The sequence below is a fragment of the Ictidomys tridecemlineatus genome, chromosome 4, assembly GCF_052094955.1.
Source record: "Ictidomys tridecemlineatus isolate mIctTri1 chromosome 4, mIctTri1.hap1, whole genome shotgun sequence".
NCBI classification, from domain to species: domain Eukaryota; kingdom Metazoa; phylum Chordata; class Mammalia; order Rodentia; family Sciuridae; genus Ictidomys; species Ictidomys tridecemlineatus.
In genome coordinates this window covers 141649802-141672273 of record NC_135480.1, presented here as the reverse complement: position 1 = coordinate 141672273, position 22472 = coordinate 141649802, and the positions used below count along the sequence as shown (strand labels likewise).

Here is a 22472-nt window from a genome sequence, read left to right as displayed (position 1 = left end):
GACACCTCAAAGAAAGAAAACTACAGACCAATATCCCTAATGAATTTAGATGCAAAAATCCTCAATAAAATTCTGCAATTAAGAATTTACATAGCCATGTAGAGAGTGAGTTCATGTTCTAGATCCAACACCCAGCATGTTCTAGATCTAACAGGGCAAGACAGGCAAAAGGATCAACAGCCAGGGGAAGGACATGGCATTAGACTGCCATGTTTGAGAAGACCCAAGGCTATCAAGGTAGAGATTTCAAGTCCTCCCCACGTTCAACCAAGCCCCAGGGGCCACTTTCAGAGAGGTTGCTTGGTGGCTTTCCATGGTGGGGGGAACAGTCTCCCCCCACATGGAAAGTCATGTAATGGAAAATGTGCTCTGAGAACTGACATCTGAGAGGGCGGACCCTGCCCATCAGTGCAGCCTGCCCTTGGTTTTCATACTTTTGTTAAATGCTAGGTAAAGTGAAGCTCCCTTTCCACATGCTCCATGCCTTTCACTGTGGGTTCATCACTTGGCTTCCTGTTGGTAGGGAACAGACTTTATAATAAAAGAGTCCTAGACAACTCTTTACTATATAGAACTATTTAGCCAACTTGGTGACCACAGTCACTCTGCTCTGCTAATAGATGTACCTCTGTGTATAATCACATTAGAAAAACAAGTCTTAAAGTCACTAATGTAGATCAGAATGTTCATTTTATAGATATTAAAGTGTTTGTTTTCATTTAAACTCTTTTTTCTAATTCACTTAAGTATGTTCCTCTATGCAGCCCAGGGTGAAATGTGTTGCCCTCTACAGCTATGTTTTTGAATGGAATATTCCTGTTCCTGTTTGCTTTTGTCCTTTATAAAGGGCATAAAACAGCACTTGAAGGGAGAGAGTACAAAGTAAATATATGTGTACCTATGCATATAATGTGTCAGCACACATGCATATGTGTGTGTGTGTGTGTGTATATATATATATATATATTCAGATTTATATATTTGCCTTTATGGTGGTAACATTTTTATGGACAGTCCTCTTTTCTTCCAGTTTGAAATGAACCTGACTCCTCTCACTTGGCTTGCTCTGCTCTGCTCTTTCGCTTAGGATCTCGAAGGGCATAGCTTTCAACCCTGCTGACCTCAGAGGTGGTTTTAGAAGAGAAGTTTTGCATCTTGCATGAGCAAAAGTGTTTGACTGCACTGTCCTCCATATTATTAGCCAAGGCAGAGAGCTGGAGTCTTTTGAAGACTAACATTAGCTAAGACAATTTTCCATGGAAGGTGGATGCTTTTTCCCCTCCAGGTGCACTTGGGGGACTCACAGAGTGAATCCAATTACCCATTGTCCACTAATAACTGCACCATTTACATTTTTTAAATTTTAAATAGAAGGGCACTCGTATTTCCACAGCAGGGAACTGTTTCCCCCATCTGGAAAGTCACGTAATGGAAAATGTGCTCTGAAAACCGACATCTGAGAGGATGGACACTGCCCGGCAGTGCAGCCTGCCCTTGGGTTTTCATACTTTGTTAAATGCTGAGTAAAGTGAAGCTCCCTTTCCACATGCCCCATGGCCTTTCACTGTGGGTTCGTCGCTTGGCTTCTTGTTGGTAGTTGCTAAGGTAAACTTCTCTTCTAAAACCACCACTGAGGTCAGCAGGGTTGAAAGCTACTCCCTTGGAGATCCTAAGCGAAAGAGCAAAGCAGACATCTGGGTGGTGGTTCCACATGTTGATTGTTTACACTGGAGACAGTGGCCGGCATTTGTCTTCCTTCTGCCAGGCGTAAAGCTTTGGGATCTTTTAAAACTACTTTTTGCAGCGTTAGCCAAGAGAGGAGAATGATTTCCCCGTTGTCAGGGGGAACCAAAGCGGCATTCAAGGCAGCTCAGCAATGCTGACCTTGTCACTTCTCCCTGTATTGCTGATCTTGGCATTTTGGAACTCCTTGAAATTGGAAGCTGATAAAACTATAGCTCTCTGTAATCTGGAAATGTCACACACTGAAACGTTTTTCTGAATGCTTCCCACAAACTGTGCATTCCAGAAAGGCAAAGAATTGTACATTTGAACAATCCTGTGCGTATCTTGATGTAGTAGGAATTTGTGTTTCAAATTAACAGCGGGGGCAGATGTGCAAACATTAGTATGATGTGAGTTTTCAGTGAAGCTATAGCCCTCATTAAATATCATCTTTCCTAGAATAACAGCAAGTTGAGTAATTGTTATGAAATTCAAACCTAATGAGAGTTTTTTTTTCTTGGTACCAGGGAATTGAACTTAGAGGTACTCAACCACTGAGCCACATCCCCAGCTCTATTTTTTATTTTATTTAGAGACAGGGTCTCACTGAGTTGCTTAGGGCCTTGAAATTGGATTATAGGTATGCGCCACCACACCCAGCTAACGAGAGATTTTTATAATAAAAAGGATTTTAATGTATTTTATATTAAAAAATAATAAAACAAACCTACCATCAGGAATAACGTTACTCATATTTAAAAATATGTAGAGTATATGCCTACTAAGAGCCAGGGAGATGTGGTATGTGCTCTTATATGCTAAAATCCTATTGAGCAATACTTATATATAATTGGACAAATAAAAATTAAAGTAATAGTGCTGATACTAAAAGAGTTCTTACAAAAGATATCTAAGGGCTGGGGTTAGCAAGTACATGGCCAGTCCCCAGTCAAAGGGCAGTTTGGCAAGTTCAAAGCCAGTCTCCGCTAGGCGCTAAACAACTCAGTGAGACCCTGTCTCTAAATAAAATACAAAATAGGGCTGGGGATGTGGCTCAGTGGTTGAGTGCCCCTGAGTTCAATCCCCAGTACCAATTTTTTAAAAAAATGATCACCATGTACAGTTGTAATGCACAACTAAACATGGTGGCTCTGTTAAACTAAGACCTTAAGGAAGTATAGAGTGAGCTAAGAAGGAGGTAGTGGAGTGGAATGTATGAGAGAAAGATCAAGGTATATCTCAGGTAAACCAGCAGATGGGAAGGCCTACAAGCAATAAAAGCCTAGAACCTTAGCTTAGAGGAACTAAAAGAAATTTTTGTAGACTACAAAAAGCATGTGGTTGAATATGACGCCAGAATAGTAGGGCTTCATAAATTGGGAATCCCATGGGTGTTTTAGGCTTAAAACTAAATATAATCAGGTTGGTATAATAGAAGATCAGATTAGAATAGGGCAAGATTGAAATAGACCCATCGGGATATTATAACATCCAGACAGAAGACAGTTTCAACCGAGTTGACAGGGGAAACTTAGTAGAATGATAACTTTGAGGATATCTGGAAACAAAATCATTAAGACTGAGAGAATTGTAGAGAATGAGGGAGTTAGAAGAGTTACTAAAAATCCTGAGATTTCTTGGTTGGTTATTGAGCAGCTGGGGGCTCCATTCACTCACATTTGTACACACAGGAAGAGCAGAGTTTGGAGGCGAGGGAATGAGATTAAGTGTCCGTGGCTTGTCCAAGTGGATATGCCCAAGGAAAAGTTAGATGTGTGAGTGTGGAAGCAAATCAAGGATTAGGCCAGAGAGAGACTTGGGAATCACCACTGTGTAATTAAAACTGCAAGTCACAGAAGTAGTGAGATAGTCAGGTAATTGGGATACCTGTAGCAGAAGAAACTAAATTATAGCTTGAATTGATATTTCTTTTGTTTTTTTCTTTCATAACCAAAACTACAGTTCCAAAGTCCAGACTGGTTAGAATACTCCACAATATAATCAGGTTTTTCTACCCTGCCCACAGTGAAAGTTTCCATTCTCAAGGCTGCCTGCTAGAGTAACCAACTGTATCAGGTTGCCCATGATCAACAGGTGTCCCAAGACAGGGCTTTCAATTTTAAAGGCAGGAAGATCTCAGTTCATGAGGATGAGTCTGTCACCTTAGTCACCTCCTTGTCTTAAGATGGCCACTGCAGTTCCATCCATCACATCCACACGTCAGAGGGGAGGAAGAAGAAAAGGAGAGGGATAAAAGGGACTTACTGGCTCAGTCATCTCTATCCAACCACTTATCTCCCCTCACATGCAAAGGAGAAATGGCCACATCATTTTCTTGAGCAAGTACATGGCCAATCCCCCATCAAAATGCAGTTCCTTCGTGAAGAAGCAGAAGGGAAAGGATCAGTTAGGGGATTAGAAGTTACTAATCAGAGGTTGATTCATCAGAATCAAGACACCAGACTCAGAGAAATGTCAACACTTTGGAGACAGAGGCAGAGAATACCACCAAGAATACCACAGAGTTCAAGATGTGGCAGAAGACAGGTGCAAAACGATTACAGGGAGGATCAAGGAACAAAGAGGGACAGAACGTCTTGAGATCATGGGGGCAGACAACTTGGTCAGTGCTGCTCCCATGTCATTTAATAGACAAGGACCACCTCTGAGACAGTACCTCCACCTTCCTGTAGCCATTCCTCTCACTCCCCAAAAGCCAGACACCTCAGATGTGGGTGAAGTTGCTGAGTCAATTAGAGGAAGAAGTCAGGCATGAGGTGTCCCCTGTGGCTTTCTTCCGGGACTGAGGTGGGCATTGCTAATCTGTGGTGACACTCTGTGAGTCCACATCCGTTTCCTTCCCTTTTATCGTAAATGACACTAGAGAAAAGCTTTTCCTGGCACTGTGGGGTGTCAAGGTCTGTTGGAGCCTTTACAGGATAGGGTCTTACAGGGCGTCTGCAGTCATAGGCAAAGCTCTGGCTTCATGTGTAACAAAAGCAAATTTCTGTTTATCAATGAATTTGGAGGCCGGGCATGTTGGCACACACCTGGGGAAATAGAGGCAGGAGAATCACAAGTTTGAGGCCCAATAAGTTAGAAAGATCCTGTCTTGAAATAAAATATAAAACACAAGGGTTGGGGGTGTGCTTCGGTGGTAGAGCACTTGTTTGGCATGCCAAAATTCTGGGACAACAAGAGGGGAAAAGAAGCCACTTGTTCAGCAGGGCTTGGTGGCACATGCCTGTCCTCCCAGCGGCTCAGGAGGCTGAGACTGGAGGATTGAGTGTTCAAAGCCAGTCCCAGCAAAAGTGAGGTGCTAGGCAACTCAGTAAGACCCTGTCTCTAAATAAAATACAAAATAGGGCTGGAGATGTAGTTCAGTAGTTGAGTGCCCCTGAGTTCAATCACCAGTAACAAAAAAAAAGAAAAAGAAAAAGAAAAAGAAAGAAAGGAAGGAAAGAAGGAAGGAAGGAAGGAAGGAAGGAAGGAAGGAAGGAAGAAGAAAGAAAGAAAGAAAGAAAGAAAGAAAGAAAGAAAGAAAGAAAGAAAGAAAGAAAGAAAGAAGCAGCTGCCATTGTTCACTGAGAAGGAATGTCCTTGCAAAAACCTTATGGCGAGAACTCTAATCCAGGAGGGTATTTGGAGCCACATGTGATAGTGTGGACCACCATATTGTCACACAGCTAAGCTAATATCCAGATCCTTCGTGGGAAAGATAAACCACAAGATGCAAACGTGGTGCCTTATGTTAAAGGCAAGATAGTTGCCTTATTAAGACATGCTGAAACTCTGGATGGTGCCTGGTACATTAGGCTGATAACTAGGGCTTCCTGGATGTCGGTGGTGGCCTGTGCTGAATGATTCCACAACCCTTCCATCTGCATGGTGCCCCACTCGCTAGCATGATTGACAGGGATAGTCACTGGGGTCCTCCAAGCCCAAGGCTATGGGATCTCTCTGATAACTAAAGTGCAGGTGCAATTATCCTATTCTGTATCCTTTGATTCTAAGTTATACCATCGATTTGTTAACATCTTTTGTAGTGTGGAGGGGAAATGTGCGACTATAGATCAATTTTAAGACATGCCCTAATTTTAGAAAGCTTGTCATGCTTGAAACCCTTTTATATTTGAGAAGATGTGATAGAAAAATTAATCTGGTGGTTGTGCTATCAGCAGGAATGGTATTGGTAAAGAGCCCAAGTCAGCTTCCATATAGAAGAATCCATCCCTTGGGGATCCTTCTGTAAGGAAAGGAAGAAAACTTGTTTTTCTGCTATAGGAAGATGAATGTGATTATGAAAATATAAATTAATAGAGGAGACAGACAAGGAAATATTTGAAGATATCATGGTGCAAGGGAAAAGTATGTACTTAGAGCTGGATCTTGTTTATCTAACTGTGACCTTGAACCAGTGAATTACTTTTTGTGTGAATTTATTTTTCTTATTTGTAGAGTTGTGATTTCCGCCTCATGGGATCACTTGACAGGAATAAGAGACAAGAATATATGTCATGAATCTTCTGTCTGGAGCACAATGAATGTTGGTTCCCTTTGAATCTTTGTTTCATAACAGATGATTTGAGATGAAATGAAAGCTATGGTCATTTTTGTGTGATTAAAATGAATTTCATAGTTAGAAATTTGTTAAATAAATGACATAGTATAATAGCAAAATTGAAAATTTCAACTAGAACTTGAGATTATGAAACCCATAGGATTTGTGGTTTTTCTTATATACTTTCAGAACTGAACTTTATATATATATATATACACACACACACACACACACGCACGCACGCACGCACACACACACACACACCAGGGATTAAACCCAGAGGCACTGAGCCACATCCTCAGCCCTTTTTTGTATTTTATTTAGAGACAGGGTCTCACTGAATTTCTTAGGGCCCCACTAAGGGGATCTCTCTGACAACCAAAGTGCAGGTGCAATTATCTTATTCTGTATTCTTTGATTCTAATTTATACCATCAATTTGTTAACAACTTTTGTAGTATGGAGGGGAAATGTGCTACTATAGATCAATTGCTGAGGCTGGCTTTGAACTCACCATCCTCTGCCTCAACCTCCAAGCCACTGGGATTATAGGCCTGTGCCACCATGCCTGGCAAAACTGAACTTTTTTTGCTAGAAGTAATCAGTAGATTTATTAATAATTGTGAATCTAATTGAGAAAAAAATCACACAGTAACAATCCCCCAAAGACTTAATAAAGTATATTTTACATTTAAAGAGTGCTCTCCCATTTGCTTTCTAAAAACACAGTCGACTATTTTTGAGAATTCCTACACTCATTGCATTTTCTATGTGTATCCAGAAATTTATCTCTACATAATCAGAAATTTGAATTTTTAATTTTTTAAAAGTCTTTGATGTGCAGAGAAAGCAGGACTTCTACAAAATGTAAGCTGATGGCTTATACATAATTGAGGATACATTTCCATGGAGACATTCTCTTTCCACAATAACAATCTAGCTCTTTGCAGAAACTTTAAAAATGTTTTCTAGATGCTTTGCTTTATAGGCATTACTGTCCAGGCTGCTTTGATCAGCTAGTACATCCCAGAGAGGACTGCATTAACGTAGATCATAGTTAGTTGGGCAATGGGATAGGAAGACCAGAAGAGGCTGTGATCTAAAAAGATGTGCCCACACCAAGTGGAGAGAGCAAGCACTAGGGAGAATGGATCTAGGCTGCAGAGGGCCATCTTCCATACAATGGAAGAAGTTGGTTTCAGAAGGGTAAAGCAATGGCAGCAGGTAGAAAGAATAACATGAGGGAGGTCCCATATGAGATGGGCTAACCGTCTAAAGAACTTGCTGGCATAATTCACAATAGACTATGGAACCAGTCTAGGGGTCCATCAGTAGATGAATGGATTAAAAATGTAAAAAATGTGATATGTACACATAATGGAGTTTTATTCAGCCTTAAGGAAGAATGAAATTATGTCATTTGCCAGGAAATGGATGGAACTTGAGAACATTATATTATTAAGTCAAATAAGCCAAACTCAAAAGGTCAAATGTCATATGTTTTTCTCATATGTGGAAGCTAGAGAGGCAAAAGAAAAAGAAAAGTAGGAAGGGTCTCATGAAAATTGAAGGGAGACCAGAAGAGTAGAAGAAAGGGTAGAGGGAGGAGAAAGGGGAAATACTGGGGAAATCTATTGGCCAAATTATATTATTATACTGTGTGCATGTATAAATATGTAACCATGAATTCTACTGTTATGTAGAATTATGACTCACCAATTAAAAGTAAGGGAAAAAATAAGTCACTAAAAGAAGAAGAGAGAGTATGCTGATGTGATATTTGGAAACAGAAGAGCCAACATGTATTAAGAGCTTGGCAGTGTGCTAACTTCTCTACTTATTCAATCTTCTTTAAAATGCTACAAAGTTGGTAATTTAGCATCCCATTTTACCAATGAAGAAAGTGAGCTTCAGATAATATAACCAACTTGTCCTAAGTGACCAGAATTTGAAACAACATAGGGATGGTGAGAGCCGCACCGACCATTCCATCATGTTCTTCCACAGGCAGGACCCCATCCAGAGTAGGTGTCCAGGAAATCAGGAGAGAGTAGACCCCAGCCTGAGTGCAGGGGCTGGATGTCAACCCTGGGAAGGAAGCTGTCAGAAAGAAGGCAGGTGGAGCCCTTGTCTTAGCTGTGCAGAGTCCTAAGAAGTAAACAAGAGATGCAGGCATTGCTGTCAGACCTGGGTTATAAGAGTTCAGCCAGAATCATACCAGTAGTAAAATTTCTAGATTCCACTGTAGATGATCCTTGGTGAGAACCAGGATGCTTAGCTGTGAGAAGGGGAGCTGCTGGAGATGGGCAGCCAGGAGGGGCCTCACACGAAAGAGGACAGTGGTATAGGTTTTAACATCAAAATATCCTGAAGTGATCTGAGTGAACACTGTTCTCACATCAGCATTGACAACGTGCTGCTGATCTACTACCTGAGCAAATGTAAGCTTCTCACTCTGTGAAACTAAAGGACTCCTCCCCGTGATGATAACAGAAATAATTAACAATTACAATTCACAAACCGTGTTATTTATGTACATTGCTCCATCAAGTTCTCACAACCACCTGGTAGATATAAAGTTATGTCTCTGTTGAATTTTACTTTCTGAAGTCATCACTGAAGGTGAAAATTACTGCCAAAATTGCCCTTGAAAGTTCCTTAAATTATGCATAGAGTACAGTGTACATGATTTTCTGTATATTATATCAATTTTATGCAGAATACAGCCAAATTTCCTTTCTGGGTAGAAATATTTACTTTGTTTGAAAATTAGATGAGATAGATTTCACTTAGTGGCTCTTCACATGAGAACTACATGTATGTGTGTATGTATGTAAGAGTGGTTGGGTTATTTTATTTTTTTTCTTAGTGTATTCAGTGATTTTCCAAATACTTAATGTATGTGTAATGGGGTTCCATTCTCTTATTTTGCCCACTTTACAGATAAAGAAACTGATGAAGTAGTTAGTATGTGCATGATTAAGTCTTTTTTTAGCTATCATATATTGGTTTCATTTCTTCTTTCAAAATCATAAACATAATTTTTAAAAATTTGTTCTCCTTAGTTGTACATGACAACAGAATGCATTTCAATTCATCGTACACAAATGAAGCCAAACATTTAAATTCTCCGGTTGTACATGATGTAGTAGTGCACCATTTGTGCAATCATACATGTACCTAGGGTAATGAAGTCCATCTCATGACACAATCTTTCCTGCCCCCGTGCTCCCTCCCTCTCCTTTACCCAATCTAAAGTTCCTCCATTCTTCCCATGCCCACTCCCGTTATAGATCAGCATCCACTCATCAGAGAAAACATTCAACCTTTAGTTTTTTGGAGTTGACTTACTCTGCTTAGCATGATATTCTCCAGCTCCATCCATTTACCTGAAAATGCCATAATTTTGTTCTCTTTTAATGCTGAGTAATATTCCATTGTGTATATATATATACCAGTTTCTTTATCCATTCATCTAGTGATTAGCTATTATGAATTCAGCTGCTATAAACATTGATGTGTCTGTGTCACTCTAGTATGCTGATTTTAAGTCCTTTGGGGATAGACTGAGGAGTGGGATGGCTGGGTAAATGGTGGTTCCATTCCAGGTTTTCTGAGGAATCTCCACACTGCTTCCCAAAGTGTTTGCGACAATTTGCATTCCCACCAGCAATGTATAAGTATACCTTTTCCCCATATCCTGGCCAACATTTACTGTTACTTGTATTCTTGATAATTGCCATTCTGACTAGACTGAGATGAAATCTAGTGTAGTTTTAATTTGTATTTCTCTACTTGCTAAAGATGTTGAGCATTTTTTCATATATTTGTTGATCGCTTGTATATCTTCTTCTGAGAAGTGTCTGTTCAGTTCCTTAGCCCATTTTTTTGATTGGGTTGGTTTTTTTTTTTGTTGTTGTTGTTGTTGTTTTGTTTTTTGTTTTTGGGTTTTTTTTTTGTATTAAGTTTTTTGAGTTGTTTATATACCTGGGAGATTAGTGCTCTATCTGATGTGTGTGTGGAAAAAATTTGCTCCCATACTGTAGGCTCTATTTTCACCTCAATGATAGTTTCTTTTGCTGAGAAGAAGCTTCTCAGTTTGAACATGATGAACTCTTAAGCCTAAGTTATACATTGCAAATCTTGGGTGGGATGTACTGCAGCCCAAGTCACTCCATAATGACCATCAGACCTGAAGGACAATGCAGTAGTTCCCTTTATTCATGGGGGATATGGTCCAGTACCCCTAATGGACACCTGAAACCATAGGTAGTCCCAAACCCTACATATAGTGTTTTCTCTAATACACACATGCCCGAGGTAAAGTTTAGTGTACAAATTAGACATAAGTGAGATTAATGACAGTAACGAATACTCGAATAGAAAAATTATAGCAATATACTGTAATAAAATTGCCAGCATCACTACTCTTGCATTTCAGGGCTATTATTAAGTAAAACTAGAATTGCCTGAATGCAGGCACAGTGATACCACAAGAGTCACTGTGATATCCAAGACAGCTAGGGAATGACTAGTGGGTAAACTGAAATATAGCATGGTTCCACTGTCCAAGGGGATGATTCATGCCCTGGGTGGGATGGAGTGGGACAACATGAAATTTTATCCCTGCTGGAAGGCCATCCAATTTAAAATTTATGAATTGTTTATTTCTAGAGTTTTCATATTTTCAGACTGTGGTTGACTACAGGGAACTGAAACCATGACAAGGGGAACCATGGAGAGGTGGGGCCACTGTATATTCTTGAGCTAGTACAATTTCAGACAGGCCAAGTCCCTGTGATCCATGCTCTCAGGACCTTACACAGTGGTGGCCTGGGATTTGGACTTGGGTATTAGCCTGTGGCAGTTTAGATGTGGCCTGCAACTGAGTATGACCTCACAACTGAGTTCTTCCTGTCTTGCCTTCACTGAAGCAGAAAAGATTTTTCTGATGCCTGCACCTGACCCTGGGGCACATGGATTCTGTCTTTTCTGAGTCAGATGGTTTAACGGTTGTTTTTAATTGCTGACTCACTTTAAAAAATATATATGCTTAGAGTTTTATGGTTCTTTTCTAACACCTTAAGGATTTTATCATTTTCAGTAAATGTCTCATAAATCATTTGAGATTAACTAAGCAGCAGTATCTGAAGTGGATCCTTCCTTCTCTTCCTTACTTCATGTCTCCAACACTGTGGTTAGTAAATCTCCCCAGGCCTTTGGCCACATGTGTCATATCACCCACCCAATCCCCATGTGATTCCAACCATTTTTTGCCTTTTCTTATTTATTTGTGCTGACTTTAACGTCTCAGAAGCATTTGTTTTCCATTCTCATTGGTTAAAAAAAGATGGAGACAGAGAATGATGGTCAGCAGTTTGGCTTAGTAAGAACCACAGAAAATCTTCCCCCATGAACACAATGAGAACCCTGGCAAAAACAGTGAAGGTAACTCTTAAAGAACTCTGAAAATTAACAAAAAGCTTGTAAAACTCAGGAGTTTGTAGTCAAGAAACAATTGAAGATCAGCAAAAACAGGGAGCTTTGTGGTATTGTAACTTAACTTATTTCCATCCTGAGTTTCAAATTCACAAAGAAGGACAGGGGGATTAGAATAGTCAAAAAAAATCTTGAAAAAGAATGAAAAATCAACTCATCCCAATTTCAAAACTTGCTATAAAGTTAGAGTACATTCTATGTGGTACTAGCACAGGGATAGATAGAAGTGAGATTCCAGAAACAAACCCTTTACCTGTGCTCAATTCAAGACAGTTCAATGGGAAAAAAATTAATTCACAGTAGATCAAGGACCTAAATGTAAAAGCTAAAACTATCAAACTCCTAGAAGAAAACATAGGTGTTAACTTTCATAATCTTAAATTAGAAAATAGTTTCTTAGGTATGACACCAAAAGTAAAAAAGAACAAGTAAAGTCAGAAAAGTAAAGTCAAAAAATTGAACTTCATCATGATTTTAAAAAATTTTGTATTTCAAAGTACACAATTAAGAAGGTGAAAAGACAACTGTGGAATGAGAGAAACAGTAGTACATTGTATGTGTGATAAGATCTAATGTCCAGAGTATATAAAACTTCTTATAACTCAACAATACAGAAACAACCCAGTTCTAAAAACAGACAAACGATATGAATAAACCCTTCCCCAAAGGAAATAAACAAATGTTCAGTAAGACATAAAAGATGTTCTACATTATTAGTCATTAGAGAAATGCAAATAAAAAATATGATTAGATACCACTTTACCTCTACCAGAATGACAATAGAATGAGGTGGAAAAGTGTGGGTGAACATGTGGAGAATTGTGAACACTGAAACATTGCTGGAGGATTATCAGTGGTGTCACCATCTGAGAAAGGTCACAGAGTTACTTCATGACCTAACAAGTCCACTCCTACGCAAATGACCAAAAACTTGTGTCACATATTTATATTCATAATAGCCAAAAGATGGAACAACCCAAAATGTCCATCATCACCCAAATGTATAAATTATGATATCTAAAAAAGTAGAATGTTTTTAAGTCTCAAAAAAATGAAATTATGAGGGCTGTGGATGTAGCTCAGTGGTAGAGCTTTTACCTAGAGTAAAGGCCCTGGGTTCAATCCTCAGGTACCATGGAGCAGGGATGGGAAAAAGGACTAAAATTCTGATACATGATGTGACATAGATAAATGTTGAAAACTTTCTAAGTGAAAGAAACCAGCCAAAAAGGAACACATATTTTATTATTCTATTTACATAAAATTTCCAGAATAGCAAATTCACAAAGAAAAAGTAAATTGGTGGTTTCTAGTTGCAGGGAAGAGAGAGGACGAGGATTGCTTACTAATGAATATAGGGTTTGTTTTGAAGTGATAAAAATGTTCTGGAAATAGATTGTGAAGATGATCACACAATTTTGTTTATACTAAAAACCACTGAATTCTATGAAAAGAGTGAATTTATAGCATATGAATTATGTCTAAAATTAACTTTCAAGTGTCAATGTCATCACTATGAAATAAATAAAATATTTCATGAAGAAAGCCTTCTGGCAAGATGATTGGCTGTAGTGAATTGTATGCCGTAAACATGGGTATGCATGTATCACTGTAGTAAGATGCCTTTAATTCCTCAGGATAAATACAAGGAGTTGTACAACTGGGTCATATGGTGATTCCATTCCTAGTTTTTCAAAGAAACTCCATGCCGATTTCCACAGTGGTCGTACTAATTTACAATCCCACCAGCAATGTAAAAATATTCCTTTTTCTCCACATCTTCTCCATCATTTATTATTGTTTGTATTTTTGATGACTACGAAGTCTTTTGGTAAGAGATCATTAGCATATGCTTATAGTAAAATACAATGTAGAGATAAAAATTTTTTAATGCCACTCACTAAAAAGTTCAGATAATCACCAATAGATGGGTTTTATAAACCTGCTATAAACACTTTTGTGTTTTTATCTTTAAATAGAATCATTCTCTCCCTCCTTTATATGCCTTCACTTTCTTTGATAGATAAGAGGTGCCTAGAAAATGAGCCCTGTTTCTGTCTAAGATATTCTAAGTCAGTGGTTTTCAAACTGTGGTTCCCATATCAACACTTCAGCATCACCTGGCACTTCTCAAAAATTCTATCAGTGAGAAGTGCAGTACCACCCGAACCTTCTGGATAGAAAGCACAGGGGTTGGGGAGAGACAGCAAGTTGTATTTGAACAAATCCTCTAAGTGACTCCAAGCTCAGGTTTGAGAATCACTGCTTCAAAATGATTTGCTTCCTTTCCAAATGGGGAAAAGAAGAAAGGAGCATGTTATAGTTTGAATCTGGAATGTCCTTGAAATGTTCATGTGTTGAAGGCTTGGTCCCTAGCTGGTGGCACTGTTGGAGGGGTGGAGTAAGTGGGTAACTGGGGGTGTGCTCTTTGGGGGTGTATTGGAACCCCAGCCCCTTTCTCTTTCTCTTTGCTTCCTGGCCTCTTTAGCAAAGAATGGGGAAAGGGGGAGTGGCACTTATGCACTCCTTCATGCCACAATGAAGCAGTTTATTTTTTTAAAAAATCCCTGACTTGGTACTTTAAAACTCAACAGTATGACACACTTAGAATAGCACCTGGTTCCTAGCAAGGGTTCATTGCATACAGGAGGCAGTAGTGGTTGCAATGGCTGCAAGGACTAAATTTCTCCACAGAGGGTGCTTGTGTTGGCACTAGAAGCTGTTGCTATTTGCATCAAGTAGGTGTTTCCTATGTTAAGAAGGGGGCAAGCTGGAGATAGACTCCATCTTGGAGCCCTTCCTCCTGGCAAGCAAGACTCCCTGAAGACACAGCCCTAACTGTGTCCTGCACATGAGGCAGATCATCCACCAAGCTGCAGTGGCTTGTCAGTACTGCCACAGAAGCAGGGAACCTGGCTGGGAACAGCACCTGGGGCATGGGAGGAGGGGGCTGAAGAACACCGAAATAAAGAGGCATTTCAGGGCCTTTCTAATAAGAGTTTAGTTTGGGGGCGGGGGCAGCCACAAGGTAGAAAACAGCACAGCACGCTGAATGCTGGCCACAAATGGGGGAATCTCTGAGCAAACACGAGAGTCTGCACACCAGAAAGGCAGGGGATCCCCAAAGACCCACAGACAACGGCATCACTGGTATAGGAAGCCAGGTGGCCAGAGTGGGGACTGGACGACACAAGTTAGCCTTCAATGCCCTTCTCCCCCCCTTCATTGGAATGCCGTTCTGTATCCTGGGGCAGTTAGCAAGCTGTCACTTTAAAATGTCAGGAGGACAGAGGAAGAGAAGAAGAAGAAGGAAAAAGGAACAGAGAGAGAGAAAGTGGGAAAGAAGAAGGACAGGGGAAGGGGAGGAAGACAGAAAAGAGGAAGAAAAGGGGAAAGATGAGGAAGGGTGAGGGAAAGAGGGGACAGAGGAGAGGGGTATGAAGAGTGGGAGTCATACCCCTCTCCTCTGTCCCCTATATATGTATATTAATAACATTAACACATAATATAATAGTTATCTATTAAGTTACATATTTATTATTCTATTAATTACATATATTATAATAACATGTTAATACATGATATAACATCACACACACACACACACACACACACACACACACATATATATATATATGTCTTACACTGAATTTTTTCCTTCCAAGGTCGCAAGACCCAGGTTGAGGTTATCAAATCATTTTAGTCTGCTATAATGATTCAAGTTAAATGCAAACTAAGTCATGAAGGGTGAAGAGCGCTATGGAAGCAGCAGGCTGAGTCCACCAAGTTATTCTAACTCCAGTCTCAGAGGTTCCACCTGCTTCTGCTCCTCAGGACTTCATGTCCCTTTAGCCTGCACATTCACAGCCTATGGAACCCGAGGAGTTGAACACAAGGAGCTAAGTGGATGTGGTATGAAATCGTGAAAGGCAACAGGCACTTGACCTCAGCATCAGGAGTTAATTGGAAGTGATAGAAATTAGGGCAAAATGAAGAGCATACGCCACCCCTGAAAAGGCAGACCAGGAAGCTCCAGCCTGGTGTCGTCTTGGGAGAAAGTGGCCTCAGTGTTGCCAGACTATCTAGTTGTTTTCCCAAGAGGCCAGACACAGGTCCTGTGTTCAGGGCACTCCTAGAGAACGGACGAAACGCATCTATCTGCGGGCTCTATCTGTCCACAGATTTACTGGATAGCAGTTGGGTCTATTTCCAAATTGCCAACAGAAGATTGATCCCTCGCCTGTCTTCCTCTCTCTTCCCAGGCCATTATGTTTATGTGGATGCCTCCTTTGCCAAGCAGGGAGAGAAAGCTGTGCTGCTCAGCTCTGACTTACAGGCAGAGGAGTGGAGCTGTCTCCGCTTGGTCTACCAGATAACTGCGGCTCCAGGGCCTCCATCACATCCCAGCCAGCTGAACCTCTATGTGAGATTCGAGGATGAAAGCTTTGACCGCTTGCTTTGGTCAGCTAAGAAACCTTCAGACAGCTGGCTCATAGCCAGCCTGGATTTGCCAAACAGTTCCAAGAAATTCAAGGTGAGTGGCATTTAGGGGGAAGATTTGGGGATTATGATATATACTTTATCCTAATGAGATCTTAGAAAACTTCTGCCATTGAGGCTAGTTATAGCATGGAAGATTAGTAGTTATGTAAACTAATATTTTCTTTATTCCTTAAGAGAGCTTCTTTCCAGATTTCCTCCCATTTATTTAAATGAGACTTCTATGAGAACTAAATGGTGTCTAAGCTAACCTCTTCAATAAACAGATTTTTTTCCAGTAGGCTTTAGGGAGTATTCTTAGTTCTTATCATTTTGTTTCATCCTTCTAAATTGTATATGGTATATATTTATGTTATCTTCCCAGAGGCGAAGTTGCTACAAATTTGAATAAGACATTAACCATGATAAAAGGAAAAATGAAAGCACTTTAAAAGAAAGATATTTACAAGTCATGTTCTGTTTCCTTTTCAAAGAAGAAAATTGTTCCATATGAAGTTCTGGAAAAGGAAGGCATATAGTCAGGTGTGGACTGGAGTCAGGAAGGAGAGGGGAATCTGACACACTTGGCCATGAAGTGTGGTAGTCAGTGAATCACCGAGGACACAATGAAGCCTTCATGAAAATGTTTTTCATTTCTAATCTGCCTTTCACTTTCCAGTGCTATCCTTCCTTTTCTTTGAAAAGTTTTGAAGTACTGTACCCCCATATCTCTGTCTGCTTGGAGTTCCTTCCCACCAGGCAGTATTGAAAGAAGGAGTCAATACTGGGGGGGTCCGGTTTCCTATTTCATACCATGCTCCCAAAGTTATCAAATCCCAGATCTACCACATACTTGCAAAATACCAGGTTAAAACCACAGAAGAAAAAGCAATTACTTTCAGAAGCAGGACCAAACATGAACTGTAACATTCCTGAAAATTATTCACTAAATTTTCTTGCTTCTATTTTCTCTTTGTATAAAATTCTCAAATTTAGTGGAGACCCTAAGCAACTTAGTGAGACCCTGTCTCAAAATACAAAATAAAAAGGGCTGGGGATGTGGCATGTGACTCACTGGTTGAGTTCCTCTGGGTTTAATCCTGGTTTAAAAAAAAAAAAAAAAAAAAACCTCAAAATTTTTCATCAGTATAGAAACTAGAAGTGATGTATGAGCATCCTCTGTCTCATGGAGATATCTCTCACCACTGTCAAATTTGTGCTTCCTACCTTCTCTTCCAAGAGATTTCTCCTCCAAGGAATTTTTCCTGGGTCTTCTGCTCCCTATTTCTATTTTTAGAATGGATTTTCCCCAGGACACAAGCTGTTCTATCTACAACCAATTGGTGCTACTACAAGCACTGGAGAAGGTAGTGGTTGGGATAAATTAAAACAGCTGATTCTTTGCCCACCTCAAGGTTCTGAATATATATGTTCTCCCCCTCCCCTCTCTCTCTCTTCTAATGAAGTCCATCGTGAGATTCATATCCAGTAGCAAAGAGCTAAGACTAGCAATTCTGTTTGCCTTGCACTGCTGAACAGCTCCTGACTAACAACTGAAATCCTGAACATGATATTCTGAAGTCTAACTCCCCTTCTTCCCCATGTGTTGTGCAGATTTTAATAGAAGGCATCCTAGGACAGGGAAACACAACCAGCATTGCACTCTTTGAAATCAAGATGACAACTGGCTACTGTATCGGTAAGTTTCATTTTCATTGCATCAGAACACAAATCTTTTTCTAAAATCTACTGTTGCCAGAAAGCACTGAATCAATCTAAAGACCAAGCTGCATACTGCATAGTAGTTTAAATTCTGTTAGGTTTCCCTGAATGCTACACATTGTTTCTCTGTCTTCAGCAGAGGAAGGCTTATTAGCATTTGCCTAGACTGGCTGGATTCATGAAAGAAAAGTAGAGGCAGCAACTGGGTGACCTCAGCATTGCCACCCTAACCTCAACATATTCTAATAAAAATAATTCTGTATTGCTGTAAATTGTGCTTTTTGTAGCCTTTCCCCGAAAAACAGGCATTGTATGCCTCCTTCCCTCCATTCCTGTCTTGGCACACAGTGTCACATCTTAGTAATCATGGTGGCCACTTAGATTCCACTTGAACAGCATTGGGTAGCCTCTTAAATGCCAGATTCTGAAAGGATGCAAGGAGAGGACAGTCCCTGCCCTAAGGTTTGCTTACCTTTTATTTGTTGGCCATGGACAATCTCTCTATATATAATAAACATATCCAGAAAAGGACAAGCCATGCTTTGGCAGTGCTGGGAGGAAGGAAAGAGCTGTCTCTGGACAGATCTCTTAGGGAAGAAAGGACGGGGCATGTCCAGGCAAAGGCCAAAGGCAGAGAAGTTGGTTTGAAGTAAGAATCTGTACTGCTCAGGGATTTTATTAAGGAAGAGTCTGGATTCTGGATAAGGAGTTTGGAGTCACTAAATTATTTGGTTAGGAGACACTAAAAGTCAGTCCGCAGGGTACGGGTGTGCAACTGCGATTTCAGTTCATGATTCTGGCTGCCACTTAGACAATGAGATGGAGACAAGCAAAACCTGTAGGAGCTGGCAAAACCCCGAGGAAGCAATTGTGACCTTACAAAGGAGACATGCTGAAGTCTTAAATTGGGGGTTAGCAGTGCGAAAGGAAAACATTCATAGAACTGAGAGGTTTTTCAGCACCAATAGTTCTCAAAGTCTTTTTGAACATGCAGGGGAAAGGAGTGGAGCCTTCACTAATCCCCCAAAGTCTCCTACTTCTCCATTTTAAACTTAAATGACATTTCTAAAGCAACGGAAGGAAAACAGACTGGGAAAGTGAGTCTTTTCTGAAGATATTTAGTTCCAGGCTCCTTTCCTTGAGCCTCCATCCAGGCAGCATCCCCTTCCAGTCAGCCTGGGGCTTGGACTATAGAGACCAGACAGACTCACCTGTGGAGCGCCACCTACTGGTTTTTCCAACTCAATGCACCCTCAGCCTCTGTTTTTATCACTGGTAAAATGGGGATAAAAATGAAATCATGAATATGAGGCCATTGGTGTAATGCTAGGCACTCAAGAAGAAATGTATGTTACTTTTCTTCAAAAGATTTGGTGGCCTTCTGTTTTTTAACAGAAGAAATGACACTATTTTATCTCATTAAACTTTATGGCACTCTCTTTGTGCCTCTTCTCTTGGCTCCTCATTTGTAAATGAGATTAATAATAGTGTCTACGTGTTGGGCATTGGTTAGCAGACTGTGCCATGGAAAAATTGAAAATAAATCTTAAAATTTTTAAATGTTTGCTAATTTAAAAACACATTAACAACTACACAAGCTAGGATCCATGCAGAAAAGTGGAAACAGGTACACTCAACCTCATCAGGAGAGTTCATCAAAGAGATCCTAATGTGTGAATAGTAAATGAAACCAGGAAGGATCACTCTTTGACCTGAGACTAGTAACTTGGGTAGCTCAGGGGCTGCTTTCCTATTTAGGTCTGTGGGGGCAATGGAGAAGGAATAACAGGAACATGGAGACAAAAGCTGTATGGTGAGGGCTACTAGACAATGGCTGTGCCCTCAGTAAAGGGACCATGGCTACCCAGCAGGGACAAAGCCAGGGGACTAAACCACTGATGTCATGCTCCTTCCATCCTCCACTGGACAAATCCAACTGGAAGCCTGGAAGCACGGGAACCCGTTGATATAGTCCAGATAGGTCAGCCTCTGCAGAGTAGAGCAGGTGGAGAAGGGCAGGGTGAGTCTGGAGGGGCTGTGGGGGTGGCCAACACAATCATGCTTCATATTTTTAATTGCAGGATTATTAGGGCATATAGAGGCACTTGTCTATGAATTTCTTGTCTATGAATTACTGGAGGAGTCTGTCCATTGGAAACAATTAATAGTAAACATATGAATGATACTTAAAGGGATCTCTTTATTTTCTTTCTCTTCTCCACTCAGGAGCTTCAGAAGGGGCCCAGAACCTAGAATATGCCTGCCCTGCTTATCCTGACTGTGTTCTTAGTAATAAGAAAAACAGGGGATTTTAGCATCTAGGAAACATGCCCCTGAGTTCTGGGCATTTTGTTCACCATCAGTAGAGAATGGGATAGAGGGCTAGGCCACCAGATTCAGAAAGGGTAATGAACAAAATTTCTGGAGCTGAGAGCAGAACCTTAAATATTCATTAAAATAGATATGATTGGACTGGGGGTGGATCCGGTAGTAGAGTACATGCTGAAGGGTCCTAGGTTCAAACCCTGGGGCCAATGAATTAATTATTTTATTTAATTAACAGAGATGACTGACAAAAATGGCCAGCTTATGCCCAACACTGGCCACACTGACAACAAGCCTATGTGGTGGGGACATTTTCCCCAGTTCACATGTGGAGAAACAGGCTAAGAGAGGTCCCTCAGCAAACCCCCTAGCTAGTAAATGAAAGGTCCACAATTCAAAGTGGCAGGGATGAGTTAGAATCTTCATTCACTGCAAGTTCTTGCTTCTTGGCTAATATTGTCACGGAGTCCTGGTACAAATGTTCCAGGGAGCAGCAGAATGTGTCAGGCCAATGCTGCAGTATGGGCATGCCCAAGTATGACAATGTGTCCATGACTCATGTTTTTATTTCTCTTTGACCAGAGTGTGACTTTGAAGAAAATCATCTCTGTGGCTTTGTGAATCGCTGGAATCCCAACGTGAACTGGTTTGTTGGAGGTGGAACTATTCGGAACTCCCACTCCGTTCTCCCACAGGATCACACCTTCAAGAATGAACTGGGTGAGCAGGAGAAATATGGAGTCCTTTTCCCAGGGTGAATTCTTCTGCCATCTCTTCCCACCCACTGCATTGACCTGACTCTGGCTTCTATCAGCAGACTAGGTACTGGGGCCCCTGATGGAAGAGTAGGGTAGAATACAGAGTTAGATAGAGACCATCTGTAGGCATGGGCTCCACAATTAAGAAAAAGCCCCCCCCCCCCGCCCCCAGTGAAATGTTTTTTTTCTTCAGTGGTGAACGGCTCTTGCTATTTTTTCATTTCCATTATGTTTTACTTTCTTATCTATTTGTTGTTTAATAGTCCTCGTTTTTAAAGACAAGGTTGAAATAATCCCAGGTTCCTTTTCACTAAAAATAGAAGGATGGAAGAACTTCCCAGATGACAGTGAGGTAAGCCAATACTGGTGATTAATGCTGAATGTGGTGTGCAACAGGGCCCCCTGGTGGCTAAGTGCGCTGAGATGATCATCGGAGGACTGGATCAGGACAAGGGTTTATTTTTGTGGGTTATCACTGCTCTCCCCTGGCCCCTGGTAAACCTTGGAAGAGTTTAAGTTTCCCTTCAGTTGCCAGAAATTTCCATCCTCAACTCTAAGATCTTCTCCAAAAAAGTGAGAAGATTCTGGTGGTTGGTTTTTCAACCAAAGCAAGAACAAGAATTTTGGTTCTGCTGTGAACATGGCATTTTCTATCTGAATACCGAGGTGATCTACACACTCCCCAATAAATTGCTCATGACAACAGCATGTGCCCAGGCCTGAAGACATGACAAATTTTTATGGTCCTTTCTGTTTTCTCTCAGTCACTGTAGAATCTCTTCATCTGCCTTTGTTCTTTTATCTTTTTTTTCCTTTTTTTTTTTTAAATCTGAATTTCCTTTTTTCATCTGAATATTTTTAAGCATGTGTCCAACTTCTTTTCTAAGGTTCCCATGCTGCAGCTTACCTTGACTCTGGACAATCTTCATTCTGACCTTATTATTCTCTTTGCTTTCATTCTAAGTCCTTCTTTATATCTAGAGTTTCAGATTCAGTATCCAGAAAGATATAATAATAAGTGATGTGTGGGTCGGGTGAGGACTAAAGAGCAAAGAGGATGCAAGCCCAGGTTGCCAGATCCTTTTATTTTTCAAGACATCAGGAAGAAAGAATTTTTATGTGAGATTTCTCAAATTTTTAAAAATTGGTGAATATTTTCTTTAAAAAAAAAACACTATATGGGCTGATTTTAAAAACTGACCAATATCTACTTTGTAGCTTTATTTAACAAGTTTCCTTCTCCCACCCCCAACGTCTACGCTTCTTACAACAAATACTTGTAAGTAACCATGTAAAAATACTGGAGTCTTATGGGGTTTGTCTGTTGAAGACAACCCTGACTTTAGATCTAGATTTTCATTTATTTTACCTTTACTATTAGTACTGTAAGGAAAATGACAAAAT

General features: G+C 40.4%; 1 protein-coding gene across 2 annotated transcripts in view; it reads left to right on the top strand.

Moving 5' to 3' along the window:
• The window catches only part of Mamdc2 (MAM domain containing 2), a 160770-nt gene that overhangs the window by 57813 nt on the left and 80485 nt on the right, over window positions 1-22472 (top strand). For both annotated transcript variants that reach the window (XM_005324096.3, XM_078047543.1), the window contains exons 3-5: window positions 16047-16318; window positions 17878-17962; window positions 20893-21030. In XM_005324096.3, the coding sequence (XP_005324153.2) occupies window positions 16047-16318; window positions 17878-17962; window positions 20893-21030 (495 nt within the window). The remainder of the gene's footprint in view (window positions 1-16046; window positions 16319-17877; window positions 17963-20892; window positions 21031-22472) is intronic.